Source organism: Podarcis raffonei, chromosome 11, assembly GCF_027172205.1.
Source record: "Podarcis raffonei isolate rPodRaf1 chromosome 11, rPodRaf1.pri, whole genome shotgun sequence".
Classification (NCBI taxonomy): Eukaryota; Metazoa; Chordata; class Lepidosauria; order Squamata; family Lacertidae; genus Podarcis; species Podarcis raffonei.
The window spans coordinates 30,570,982-30,586,109 of NC_070612.1; the positions used below are offsets into that span (position 1 = coordinate 30,570,982).

At 43.5% G+C, this 15,128-nt stretch overlaps 1 protein-coding gene across 1 annotated transcript in view; it reads left to right on the plus strand.

The window, feature by feature from the left end:
* The window catches only part of ZNF366 (zinc finger protein 366), a 33,385-nt gene that overhangs the window by 15,860 nt on the left and 2,397 nt on the right, over positions 1-15,128 (plus strand). The window contains exons 2-5 of the mRNA XM_053408440.1: positions 1,187-1,255; positions 2,070-3,394; positions 4,340-4,531; positions 13,286-13,460. Of these exons, the coding sequence (XP_053264415.1) occupies positions 2,081-3,394; positions 4,340-4,531; positions 13,286-13,460 (1,681 nt within the window). The 5' untranslated portion in view covers positions 1,187-1,255; positions 2,070-2,080. The remainder of the gene's footprint in view (positions 1-1,186; positions 1,256-2,069; positions 3,395-4,339; positions 4,532-13,285; positions 13,461-15,128) is intronic.

The following is a 15,128-nucleotide window of genomic DNA, read 5'->3' on the forward strand; positions in this document are numbered from 1 at the left end:
TTTCTCAAAAAGAAGTTGGAAAGCATTAGAGGAGTGTCAAATTATTTCAGGAATCTTGGAGGTTGTTTAAAACCATTATAATCATGACTCAGACAAAACATATGTCATAGTTCAGAAAAGTATGAGTATGTTTAAGAGGGTGTTGGTGTGGTTAAGTAACAGCGTGAAAAGAGTCATGAAAGGGAATAATTTTTGCTTTTAAAAGTGAATTTCTTGCCCAAATGAGAAAAATACAGTAAACATAAGTGGTTGATAAGCCAAACAGAAAGGGAATCAGCCTCATTCCCAGAGAATTAAAGGGTAGCCAATATAGTCAGGATTAATACCATAAAGAAAAAAAGGGGGCCAGCAAAACTGAAAGCCAAATAACTGAGCAGGTAGAACAGCTTCCTTAAGACTAAAACACCAGAGACTTTAGTTTGGAAAAAAGAGGATGAAGGCCAAGAAGGGGGTGGAAGGCATCATAAAAGCTCATGTTATAAATGGTATCAATGAAGTCGAGAGACAACAGAATGATCAAAATAATTTGGTGCCCATGACTAAGAAAGCCTTGCTCTCCAGGGTCTGTGAAGCAAGGGCTCTATCAAAGATCTCTGAGCCAAACTAGACATGGCATTAATTGTGTGAATGCAGATAACATGCGCTTTGAAAAATGTAAACAGCAGGTGTAGGTAAAGCTGAGAAGCTTTGTGATGGCAGAGTTTGGGGAGGGAGAGTTTCACCTTTCTGCCCTTACCAGAGTGTTGTTGTGAGTGTGCATGCGTAGCCTGTGATGAGCGCAGTGCATACATGACAATTTTGGCCTCCACCACCACTGCTGGGATGTGGGAGGGTTGGCCACAACCTTGCATGTGGACCTGAGGACGAAAAAGGCTAGCACCCCCCCCCCCCGATATATAGGGTGGAACGTCCGAGAAGGGAAAGTGTAGCACTCATCTGCATTTCACAGTCCAACAAAAAACATACAACTACTGTAGCATTGTGCCTTATTTCTTTCTTCAAAACCTTTTTACAAGTATTGGGGGTGGGGGTGGGGGGAGAAACAAGAGAGCACACCGTGTCCTGAGACAATTTTATTATTGCTTCCGTCTTTGCACTATAAAACAGTAACAGAACGCCGAGCATAAAACGACTGTCACAACTATAACACAGTTTAAAGAATGATTGTTCTCTATCTGTTCCTTAGACACAAATGCTTCCTGGAGCCTGTGCAGATGCATTTAAAGCAGATTTGGCACAAAGGAGATGAATTAATGTAAGTACAAATCCTGCAGTATTGATTCTTATGCTAAATGCACATTTCTTCAATGGACATTGTACATTAGGGCAAAGAGCTAATGCACACTCCAGGCTTGATTTAAATTGCTGGACAGAGAACAGCAGAACCCAGACATTGAAGGACATATCAGATGGCTTCAAATCAGGGCACTGCGGGTGTTGATTCAGCACCAGCAAGACTGCCTCCTGGGACCAGGCAGAATCAGGTCACAGACACATAGAAAGCTGCCTTATACCGAGTCCATCAGGCTGAGTATTGTATATAATGAGTGTCAGCAGCTCTCCAGAATCCTAGAGAGGGCTCTTTCCTAGCCCTACCTGACAATGCTAGGGATTGAACCCAGGACCTTCTGCATACAAAGTGTGAACTCTACCACAGAGTTGCAAACTAACAATGAGTGTAGAAGCCTTCCAGGGTGCTTTATTCCTCCTTCTGCTAGCATGGCCAACCAAACTGCCTATTTTCCTGGGATTCCAGCCAGTAAGAATTTTAAGGTCTGGCTGGACTGTCATCTTCTTGGCTCATGGGCAGAACAGGAAGAAAAAAGTCAGAAAAACTCCCGCCCCCCCCCCTTAGTGCAGATGTGTACTGGACTGGATATGGGTGCTGCTCAATGCTTGAAAGAAATACATATGTGCATGTTCAGGGCACTCTAGAGCGAGCTCCCACCATTCAAATTGGAACTCTGGGGCTTCTACTTGAACACCAAAAGACCCAGTCATTAAAGTTAAATATGGTGTAACGAATGAGAACAAGAGTGAATTTTAAAACGTTTACTTTTTATTTAAAGGAAGCTAGAGTATGCAAGAGGAATTAAATGCGATGAAGAAAGAGGAAGCTCCCTGCAATATGGATGGCATTCAAACCCTTCCCTTTCCCCACTGCTTGGACCCTGTTGTGAAGTCAGATGTAGCTTCACCCCTCAATGAAGAATTCAGAGCACAGCTTGAATCCCAGTTTGGATATGGCCCTTCCCCTGCAGAACTGCAGAACTTCCAGGGCTCCTTAGAAGGGGGATCTCGCAAGCGTAAAAGCATGCCCACGAAAATGCCCTCTGCCGTCTCACCAGGAGAGCCCACCTCCCCGTCGCACAGGTCTGAAGACATCCCCACTGCAGGTTCTCCTGACCTCCCTTTAATATTCCAGCACCACCACACACAGCCAAACTACAATGCCCACATGATTGACCTGTGCAACATTGGCTTTCAGTTCTACAGAACTCTGGAACACTTTGGAGCACAGCCTATCAAGGAAGAACCCATCAAGCCTAATGTGCTCTGGCCCGGACCTGCCCCGTTTCTGCAGGTGCCCTATCCATACTATCCTAAAGTTCACCCTTCTATGATGTTTCCATTTCTTATGCCCCCAGATTTTCATTTCAGGAGCCCTTTCCCGCTGAAAAGGCCTCCGGAGCCTCCCTTCTCCCGGAGGACGGAGTTAGGGGAACAAGCTGAAAGTAAACAAAAGGTGGAGAGGGTGGATGTCAACATTCAGATCGATGACAGCTATTACGTCGATGTGGGAGGGGAACAAAAGCGCTGGCAGTGCCCCATGTGCGACAAGTCCTACACGTCCAAATACAACCTGGTCACCCACATTCTGGGGCATAGTGGCATCAAGCCGCACGCTTGCTCTCGCTGCGGCAAGCTTTTCAAGCAGCTGAGCCACTTGCACACCCACATGCTCACCCACCAGGGCACCCGGCCTCACAAATGCCAAGTGTGCCACAAGGCCTTCACCCAAACCAGCCACCTGAAGAGACACATGATGCAGCACAGCGACGTCAAGCCTTACAGCTGCAGGATCTGCGGGAGAGGTTTTGCCTACCCCAGTGAGTTGAAAGCCCACGAGTCCAAGCATGAGAGCGGTCGGGAGAATATTTGCATTGAGTGCGGCCTTGACTTCCCCACCTTAGCTCAGCTGAAGAGGCACCTGACCACCCATCGAGGCCCTATACAGTACAACTGCACGGAGTGTGATAAGACCTTCCAGTATCCAAGCCAGCTGCAGAATCACATGATGAAGCACAAGGACATCCGCCCGTACATCTGCACCGAATGCGGCATGGAGTTTGTTCAGCCCCATCACCTCAAGCAGCACTCCTTGACACATAAGGTAAGTCAGTGTCGGTGATTCCTGTCGCAGATATTAATATGGTGCAGCTTGAAGCGGCTGGATGCCTAAAAAATGGCTCAGGACAAGTTACTTGTTGTTTACTGTTGTAACAATCGTTTTATCAACATTTATCTTCTGTACCATGAAAATAAAACAGCAAGAAAAACCCACCGCCCTACAACTGGTTCTTTTTGGAGCGAAACATCGTCCAGAGCCATTCAATATTATTCAAAACTTTACTTGCAGAACAATTTTCAAAACAGAATAAAAACATCAAAGATACACCCAAACAGTTCCATAAAATATATGCTTATTCAAGCATAGGTTCAGTCTCTTCTTAAAAATAGCTTTAAACAGGATTGAGATCAAAACTTTGTCTCTCCTCCATTCCAGCCTGAGGCTGTGTGCTCCTGGAGAGCCATTTACACATCCTTACTCCACGGAGCCTGGGAACAAAGATTCTAGCCACCACCCTTCCAAGATGGCGGATTTGCAATTCAATAGCCTCCCATGTGATCTAAATTTAAACACCTCATCATAGCTACCAGAGAGCAATTGTCAACTCATGAAGCAGCTCATAGGGCTCTTCTTGCTTTTCTTTAGCTTCGATAGAATTTTCCACTTAAACCCTTTCAGCCACACACATAGGCATTCTCCATTTCAGTGTCAGTTAAACAATTATACTTAACAATTCCCAACTGGTGGGTGAGCTGCTAAATGTACCTGCATTTGAACCAGCGATGGCAAACTACAACTCCTACCATCCTGACCATTGGCTATGCTAGCTGGGGCTGATGGGAGTTGAAGTGCAACAACACATTTAATGAAAAGACAAGGAAAGGATGTGGCAGATGGTCATTCCCACTAAAGTGAGAAATTGGGAATTGCTGTACAGGTCTTAAAATAGCTATATGTTTCAGTTTCCTTGCTGTTCTGTTTTTCAAGGGTGTGAAGGAGCACAAGTGTGGGATCTGTGGCCGAGAGTTCACGCTACTCGCTAATATGAAAAGGCACGTATTAATTCACACCAACATCAGGGCCTACCAGTGCCATTTGTGCTTCAAGAGCTTCGTGCAGAAACAGACGCTCAAAGCCCATATGATTGTCCACTCAGATGTCAAGCCCTTCAAATGTAAGGTGAGTCCTTCAAAGACAGACAACCCAGTCGAACGGAATGGCACCCAAGTAGAAGGCAGTCCAGTAGAAGGCATGGCGAATAAAAATAGGAACGCCTTGTGCAGTAAATAGCAAAGTTGTAAAATAATATAATGTCTGTAGGTAGAACTCTTGACTGAATCCCCGTAGCTTCCATAGTAATTCAACCAGGTGAAAACTGGCAAGCGATTGTATTGTTTTTATTTATTTGTACACCGCCCTTCATCCGAAGATCTCAGGCGGTTCACAACACAAAAACACAAGATAAAAACACAAAATACGTAACAAAAACAATAGTAGTAATATAACCTGAGACTCCATTTTGGCTCCTCAGCAGAAAATATGGGTTTAATTAATGAATTGGTTATGTATCTTATCACACTTTTCAGGAAAATATACTCAGAAAGTGGAACACATAAAGCCAAACAACTTATCAAATAATCGTATGAAATCTACATTGTGTTTTGTTTTCATTTCATTACATCTATGTCCTTCCTTCCTTCCATCACTGAGCCCAAGATGCTTCTCTGTGTGTAAAGGCATAATAATAAATAGCTTTGCCACCCTTTCATGATGCCCAAGTCTGCTTTATTAAACCTAACTGAACACTTAGTCTCTTAAAAAGAGGGACATTTGCATATTTGAGAAGAGACTAATTCTTGACAGCTCTTAAGAGTTAAGACAACCTGTGGTATTATTCATCACCATAAATGGGCCATTCCTAAATCTTAATAGAGTTTTCACAGACAATAAATACTAAAAGAACCTTAGAATTTGTTCCACATCATTGGTGTGAATGCTGTTTAAGAGAGACAGAAAGCAAAAAGACAGACAGTTTTCAGCTGAATGTGTGTTCTGGTGTACATACTGTCTTTTTGATGGCAGGTGAAGACTTTCTCCTTTTCCCAGGCAATGGGATAGGTTATAATGTCCCAAATACTGCTGATGTTTGCATGGAAGCTTTTTTTTTAATTTTTGTGCATTAGAGTCTGCTAACATGTGGACATCTAGAGCCAGACCCAGAAAGTGTGTTTGATGCCAGGGGCAGGACTAGGAGCGTTCCCCAATGGTCAGATTATGCCAAATTTAGGCAAAGAGCATGTGAATGGGGTATAACAAACAACAGAATACCTCCATGCTGCTTTTCATGTTTTGCCACTTTTCGAACGCTGGCTTACTTGTGTTCTTGTTTGCTTCTCATGCCCTTCGTTCAAATGAGGAAGCTTTGAAGCTCAACTGTTAGGCTTGATCCTTTTTTTATTTCCTTTCAGTTTTATTCCTCATCTCGAGATTGCACTTTCACAGCACTTAGTATAATTGCTCGTCTGCTGATGATAAATATATCTGACATTTGCATAGCACATTTCATCCCAAAGGGAGGTCAAGGATGCTTAACAATTTGATATACTGGCTAAACACATGAATCAATCCATGCGTGCGGAAGGTTTTTTTGTTTTTTTATCAGAACCCAATACAAATGATGCTCAGACCTTAAGGCTGGGTGTATATTAGCAAGATTGGATAGGGTGTTATCATATTTCAAACAGGATAAAGGAAATTAGTTAAACTCCCACTTAATCTGCACTGCAGGGTCATAAAAATTAAACTCTCAGAATTGGGTATCTGCTGCTTCATGAGACTAGCCAAAGCTTTGCTCTGAGCTGCAGAAGAAGAACACACTGGTGCAATCCTGCACTTTATCTCCATTGCTCAGCTGCCCCCTTAGTTGGCAATTAAGTACACTGCCGCTTCAACCCATATTATTTGCTATGGCAGCCTTTGCCAACCAGGTGCCTTCTAGTTATTTTGGATTATAACCCCCATCAGCCCCACCCAGACCACTGTATATGCATAGACTATATTGCTCCAGGGATCAGCTGGAATGTGTTCTTTCTGTTGTGTGATGGAAGAGGCACTCACAACTTCTGCATGATCCACAGTTTGGCGCCATTTGGGAAGTGATGCAGTGTCTATGCAGGGAAAGTATATATTAAGAGAAAGCAAGCGTAAAAATACATATATTTGTGAAAACAACATACAGAAATGCATTATATGATGTAAACTTGCTGGGCAAAATTGCATGGGGAAATGCGTATATTAAGGGAAATGCACACTTAAATGGTGGTGATTTTTTTTGAGGACTTAAAATAAATAAATGCCACTCTATGCAGACAACTGCCAAGCTGAATTTTAGACTGGGAAACTGAAAGAAACTGGAATTTGAATAGATCTCTACATTCCTAGACCCACCCAGCATGGTCAGTGATGAATAAGGATTAGAGTTGTAATCCAACAACATCTGAAGTGCCCCACACACCCCTTCCCTGCACCGTAAGAATGTAAGAAGAGCTATCAGATCAGGCCTGTCCAGTCCAGCATCTTGTTCCCACAATGGACAACCAGATTCCTGCGGGAAACCCATAAGGAGAACCCAAAGATAAGATAAGAGCACTCTCCCCTCCTGTTGTTTCCAGGAACTGGTATTCAGAAGCATTAATGCCTTGATCTATGGAGGAAAAAGGGACGCGGGTGGCGCTGTGGGTTAAACCACAGAGCCTAGGACTTGCCAATCAGAAGGTAGGTGGTTCAAATCCCCACGATGGGGTGAGCTCCTGTTGCTCGGTCCCAGCTCCTGCCAACCTAGCAGTTCGAAAGCACCGTCAGAGTGCAAGTAGATAAATAGGTACCGCTCCGGCGGGAAGGTAAATGGCGTTTCCGTGCACTGCTCTGGTTCGGCAGAAGCGGCTTAGTCATGCTGGCCACATGACCCTCAGCCAGTAAAGCGAGATGAGCGCCGCAACCCCAGAGTCGGCCACAACTGGACCTAATGGTCAGGGGTCCCTTTACCTTTAGCAATGGAGGAAAAACATAGTCATTGTGGCTAGTAATAATCAATAGCCTTCTCCTCGTGAATCTGTCTAATCCTTCTCTTAAGTCATCCAAATTGGAGGTCGTCTTTGCTTCCTGCAGGCGTGAGTTCCACAGTTTAACCATGCGCCCTGGGAAGAAATACTTTCTTTTATCTGTCCTGAATCTTCAAGCATTCGTCTTCATTGGATGTCCACGAGTTCTAGCTTTTTGAGAGGAGAAAACCTTTTGCGCATATTTTTTTATGAACGTCCATCATGTCACCTTTTCTCTAAAACATGCCCATTTCTCGGGGTATAAGTTAATATGCCACTTGTATTCCCAGCACTGGGTTCATGATAAATGCTGAGCATCCTGTTCCAGACAGGCAGCTTATAAAGTGATAAAATAAAGGAATGGCTAAACAAATAAATCAGAAGGAAAACAAAGGAGCGGAGAATCAGGCTGATCAGCTTTTCGGGGCTCTTCCTCTCCTGGACTTTAAGAACCTCCTAAGGAGTTTGGGCTCCATTAAGCCTCTTTGGCTGGCATTCAGTGAGTTAAGGCAATGACCAGATAGCCGCTGTTTTGGCAACAGGCTCCTCCTCAGCAGAAGGAAGGATATAGCTGTACGAACCGCTTGCTTAACAATGGCCTGCATGTCCCCAGGGAATGGCCTGCAAATAGATTTCATCTTGCTTTCTCTTGTACTTTTCAGAGCTTCCTGTTTTCTCACGGCCCTTTTGGACAGTTTACAGTCTTTCTCCTGCTCTCTCTCTCTCTCACTTTCAGGAAAGGAACACCCTTCTTATTAAACCTTCTTTAAAAAAAAAAAGAAGGAAAGAAAGAAAAAAGGATACAAAGGAAGGGCAACGCAGCAGTGGCCTTTCTGCCTCATGGCAGGCTGCATTTTCTTGGCCTTGTTTCTCAGGGAAAAAGAAAACACCCGTTTTTCCTACAGAGCTAATCATGGCCACACAGAACCCATACGTGGCTTGAGGGGAGAAGAAAGTCTTTGCCACTCATGTATCCTCAGCCACAGAGCTGTTTCTCTCACAGAAGCACTGCTGCCCACTGTCTTTTGGGGCAAGTCAATCTAGATGTCTCATTTCTTTATTTTTTAAAAAAACCTCCTTACAACTTTTGCTTCTGAGTAAAGGTGGTGCTGTGGTCTAAACCACTGAGCCTTGGGCTTGCCGATCTAAAGGTCGGCAGTTCGAATCCCCGTGACGGGGTGAGCTCCCGTTGCTCGGTCCCAGTTCCTGCCAACCTAGCAGTTCAAAAGCACGTCAAAAAGTGCTAGTACCTTACCGGTGGGAAGGTAAATAGTGTATCCGTGCGCTGCTCTGGTTTCACCAGAAGTGGCTCAGTCATGCTGGCCACATGACCCGGAAAAACTGTCTGTGGACAAACGCCGGCTCCCTCGGCTTGTAAAGCGAGATGAGCGCTGCAACCCCAGATTCGTTTGCAACTGGACTTAACTGTCAGGGGTCCCTTTACCTTTACCTTTACTAAAGGATGGGGAAGAAATTTGATCCAGTTCACGCTTAAAAAGGCAAACTTTCCCAATTCACACCTTACAAAACAAGGTGCAAACTGAAACCCAGTCACTTTTTGAAATTTGCACTTCCCCAGATTTTGCTGTGCAGTTTTCCGGCCCAGTAATGTGTGCTCATTTGCACATGTTGAATACAAATAATGCCAAAAAAAAAACATATAATGCATTTTATTAGGGAAAATTGCTTTTGAAAATGTGCACATTCGGCAAAATTACATAGAAAATGTTAACCTTAGGAGAATTTTGTGCCAATATGCTTATGAATTTTCAGGAGTGGGTATTTTAATATAAAAGTTGCACAAACTGATGTGGAAATTAAGATTAGAAAAATGAGAAACTGAAAGAAATTGAAGTGATCAATTTGCTCATCCTACTTGTCGTTTTGCTAATACAAGGCTGCCACTGAAGCAGCTCTGAATCACATGAATAATATTATAAAATCCTTTGCCATTGACTCACTCCTTTTGTCAATGCTGCCAAAGACTTGAGCTCTGCACCTTGAAAATTAGTTACATTCAATCACTGTAACCTGGTGCTAAGTTAGGTAAAGGACCCCTGACCATTAGGTCCAGTCATGACTGACTCTGGGGTTGTGGCGCTCATCTCGCTTTATTGGAGGAGGGAGCCTCCGGGTCATGTGGCCAGCATGACTAAGCCGCTTCTGGTGAATCAGAACACCACACGGAAACGCTGTTTACCTTCCCGCCGGAGCGGTACCTATTTATCTACTTGCACTTTGATGTGCTTTCGAACTGCTAGGTTGGCAGGAGGTGCTAAGTTACCGTATTTTTTGCTATATAAGACTCACTTTTTCCCTCCTAAAAAGTAAGGGGAAATGTGTGTGCGTCTTATGGAGCGAATGCAGGCTGCGCAGCTATCACAGAAGCCAGAACAGCAAGAGGGATTGCTGCTTCCACTGTGCAGCGATCCCTCTTGCTGTTCTGGCTTCTGAGATTCAGAATATTTTTTTTCTTGTTTTCCTCCTCCAAAACTAGGTGCACCTTGTGGTCTGGTGCGTCTTATAGAGCGAAAAATACGGTAGGTGCTTCTATATTTTGCAAAGCTGCAGTCCTTTGTTACAGTTTTCTTTCCATGATAAATTTTTATTAATATTATGTGTAAGCTATGTAATGGACTTTGTTACAGTTTTCTAAAAGTTCCAAAAATCCATTGAGCAAGTCTGTAGCTATCTTACATTAAGGTTGTAATATTGTATATACTTCCTTGGGAGATAGTTTCACTGAATTCAGTGGGATCCATGCCCCAGTAGCTATGCATGGAATTATGCTGCAAGTGTTTTATGGGTTTTAGCCATTGCCATTATTATTATTATTATTATTATTATTATTATTATTATTATTTCCATTTAGAGATGCTTACTATCTGATGATTTCAACGTGGTTTACAATAGATAAAAATACACACACACACACACATGCATAAGAAGTGCAACAAAACCCATGTCAAATTATTTACCTGGGTGGGGGGAAATGAAACAAACTTTCTCTATGTAAGTCAGAAAGCATTCTGAGGCAGTATAATGTAAACTTTCAACCAACAAAATACACATTGTTCATACAACCACTCCATCCATCTTACTTGCTGTCCATTCAATGCAACCACTTCAGTCATTTGCTACCTCATGCATTATGTCTGCCAGTCAATCAGCCTTAGATGAGCTACTTGTACACCAAGAATATTACAACCCACATACAAATGACTGCAAGCAAGCAAACACATGCAAGATACTCTCCCCACTAATGGAGTCATGCCCTTACACCCATTGGACCATCTGATACTTCACCCCCATCTCTGAACTGAGAAGAGCCCAGTTTTATACCAGAGCAGGCTCTCACCCTGGGGTATAAAAGCTACTTCTACCCCCTAATTCCTAACTACACAATGGTATTCGACATGGTACTGCTCAAGCTTAGTTCCTGGTAAATAACCAATCAGCACTGGTGGCAGACACAAATAACTTAGCCGTAAATGTGTCTTGAGTTACGCAGTGTGGACATACATCATATTTGACTGTCTAATCCTAAACAAAACAAAACAAAACAAAAAGAACTAGAACGTGGCAACTATGATAATTACTCATTTGTGACAGGCCTGTCCTCCACAAATTTAAAGCCATCCAATCCAGTGTCTGGCAATGAATTACACACACAGTAGTGCATCCACATCTTGTGGTAGTAAAGAAAATCAAAGACAGCAATGAAATGTTTTTGCAAATGATGGGTGCCCATCAGGCTTCATAGCTCTTTCTCTTTCCTAGTTTTTATGCCCTTTCATCTCTGCGTGCTTCACCTGCATAAGATTCCATAATCGTTTTTTAAATTTTCATTGTTTGTTTCATAACATGAATTCTGGCCATGTAACCAATGCTACATTTTGGTTCGTGTAATTTTAGTTATCTGACTACAGACATATGATATACATGTATGTATATGTTACAGCATCAATGTGTACTCTGTGTGTGTGTGTGTGTGTGTGTGTGTGTGTGTGTGTGTGTAACTTTAAGCAGAAGTGACCCTTTTTTTCTCATTCACCACATGGATCACCTACACAAACCGAATTGATAAAAATCTTATATTGCTCCTGTGCATTTTTAACCCCACCCACCCCTCCTGCCAACAAGGAAGAGGAGGAGGCCATCTGCATGTTGTCAAACACATTTTCTCTCCAGCAAGACATGGTGGGAGCTGTTGCCAGTCCTTACAAAAACTAGCTTCCTCCTCCAAAAAACAACAACTATTTAACTAAAACGAATATGAAAAATTTCAGTTTCCTATGCCCAACAATCCACAGAGAGATTTTCTGCCATAATGTTGGAACCTAAGGTGAAGAGTGGGTAATAAATGTATAAGCAATAACATGCCAATAATCTTTTCGTCTCCCTTCCTTCCCATGACATTCAAAAGTTTTGCTTCACAGCAAGGGCAAATAACTGCACACCCGAGAGAGCAAAGACAGTGTTAAGGACTCCTAGAAAAATGCTAGATAGATGGCGAAAGAATGGCTTTGGGTGGGGCTTCTCTGGGTCACCACCACATACAGAAGCATGACCAAATCTAGGATTAATGAAGAAATGGAGGCGTCGTGATGCCTGAAGAGGAAATACATAACCTTCCTCTTCATCTGTTTTATTTCCCTGCAGCATTCCAGACATTCTTTCCCTTGACAATAGGGGTCCTGATTCTGGCCACATTCATCTCAGTTTCATATGCCATCTCCTGGAAAGAGGCAGCTCTGCTCTGAGGATTAAGCCTGCCTGTATATCTGATTGAATCTACGAAATTCCCCACAGTCCCAGAGGCCATTTAAAACACTGCACTGCAGCAAACCTAGGTCTTCCCTCAAGTAGCCATAGCTAGATTAGTAGCATTTGCTTTAAAACACTTGCTTGTTATATTCGTATTTTGCATTTTTTGTGATGCGGTTTTAAAGTCTTAGTTACCGTACTTAGGTGCACTTCCAGTAGCTCCTGTGCAACTTTCAGCCTCATCCTCAGTGAGTGAGCATGGAAGGCCATTAGCCCCTACAGGGATGTCCCAAGGCATTTTGCTGCCTGAAACAGAGGACAAGATGGCGCCCCATTCCATATTCCGAAGATGACTGGGTCAAATCTTAATTTCACAGTGGTAACATGAATAGGGGCTCGATCCTTTAAAATCTTGCCACCACTCCCCACCCCACAACATCTGGCACCTGAGGCAGCTGACTCCGTCTGCCTCATGTTAGGGTCAGCCCTGCTTTCCAGAAGCTAAGGCTGGAGCTATCCAGCAGCTATAGCTGAATTTTGGCCTGTTATAGAATTACTTCCACAAACTGGGTGCCTGGTTAAATCAAGTTTTATTCATTCATTCATTCATTTATCAAATCTATATGCTACCTCACCCCACCTCAGTTCCTTGTGTTAGACTTGGGCTGTGTACACACTATACATTTAAAACACAATTGAAATACATTCCTTCCCTCAGAGAACTGTGGGCACTGTAGTCTACCCCCCACACTTAACAAACTACAGCACCCAGAGTTCTTTGAGGGGAGAAAATGTGCTTTGAAAGTCTTTTAAATGTACATAGCCTTACATTGATGTGGGGCCTATTCATCCATAAACCCAGCTTTAAGGGACGGATGGGATTGTTCTCCTGGTGGTTTTTAGGAAGAATAAACTATTCGGATTTCCCCTGTAAGCACAGTCTATGATAAGCTGTAGAACTCTCAAGAAACTGTCTCAGCTGCAAGGGGATCTATCACAAGAAAATAAAATGATCCCTGTGTATCTGCAGAATAAATCACTTTGATTGTCATTGGTCTTTTGACAGCTGTGCGGAAAGGAATTTAATCGAATGCATAATTTAATGGGGCACATGCACTTGCATTCAGACAGCAAGCCGTTCAAATGTCTCTACTGTCCCAGCAAATTCACCTTGAAGGGGAACCTCACCAGACACATGAAAGTCAAACACGGAGTGATGGAAAGAGGATTTCGGTCTCAAGGTAAATGACCAGCAAGCTGGGCTGATTTTTGCATTAGATTTAATAATTCCAAACTACTTATACAGTAGCATCTAAAAGGCAGTTTGCGTGTCTGTGTAACAGACCCAATTGTGTCCTGTTGTTGCAGAGATAAAAGAAGACTGCATGACCCGGAAGCAGTTAAGGGTCAGAGTTCATCACATAAGCTGCTCTGGTTTTTCAGGTGTTGAGATGACACTTAAAGGGTTGTCTGGTATTGTAGTAAATTATTGCAAGTCAGGCTCTGCATTGTCATATCTTCGGTTCAGGACCACAGCAGGCTCGATGCCAATATTGTATTATAAACTTTTTAAAATGTATCTTGCATTTTATGTGAAGGAAAGCAACATGGATTTTCACCCACTCACCATGCAAAGAATGCTACTGTATTTATGCTGTGGCTCCGTGAATTGTTGCAGCTATAAAATCAAGCTGCTAGTATTATTGACATCACACCGCAATGCTTGGCTGAGGTAGCTGGATTTGACCGATAAAAGTGAATGGTCTAAATTGGCTCCCAAATGTTAGAGCTCAGTCTGCTTTGTAGATTTGCCTACCCGTGTAATCAAGGTGGATGTCTAAATGGATGTTCTGATTAAGGCTGTCCAATAACTTTAGGAATCGGACTCAGGAGTGGCAAGGATGGTGCTATGGAGCCAAGCTCCCAATATGTTGCTGCTTATCCGGATGGGGTAGCATGGCAACAAGGAAAAGACTGTGTAGTCACAGCAGTGGAGCCAATTCAGCACTCCTGCCAGTGTGCTCATGCAGAACTATGGCAGAACAGGTTACAAATATCACATTACTGATTCCCCCCCTCATCATACAATTAGGCTGCTGTCAGGGAACTGCCATCGGAACTAGAGGAGGAGGCGAGGCTCCACAGCGATGCTGGAGAGGGGCCAAGCAGGGAGAGAGGCAGGTCTCCTGTTGGGGAAGAAAATCAGCGCAACACCAGGGATAGAGGGGGGCCAATGGGGGAAGCAGAGAGCAGGCTCCGGGACTCTTCACTGGACACCAGTGGGGAGAGCACAGGTCCTCCGCTACCCACGCCCTCCCTGTGCAGAAGACTTCCGCGCAGGGAGAGTAGGAGGAGACTGGGCGTCAAACAACTTTTATGTTGGAAAAGGTTTAAGAAACGCCCACTGACGGATTCTGCCAGCGACTGAACAGCCACGGAGTGGATGGCTGTCCAGCGAGAAATGGTTAAACCAGCCAACCTAGCCCAGAGCAGCGGCAACTTACGCACAAGCAACCCCTAAAGCCATTACAGCTGCTTCAGCCCAACCCATGGGATTTCAGACTTAACAATCCAAAATATTAAGACTTAATTTTTTTAATGGGGAGGAACCCTAAATCCCACTTTCCCTCTTCACATTGGTATGATGTTCACATTGCAAATTTAAAGAAAACATTTGGGAATTGCTTGTTGAACAGAAAATTAAAGGTGTTCCACAACCAATGCAACCATGACACCATTGCTGTGCTTTCATATGCCACGAAACTGGGCCTTTTCCATAGCAGTCTAAGCTGGTACTGAGTACTGCTGGGACAGATGCTGTTTCCTCTGTGCTAGGGATGCCAAGCAGATCAGCAGGAAGCCCCCTTACCTCCCTCCTTCCATTATTTGCAAGATAAACAGATAGAAAC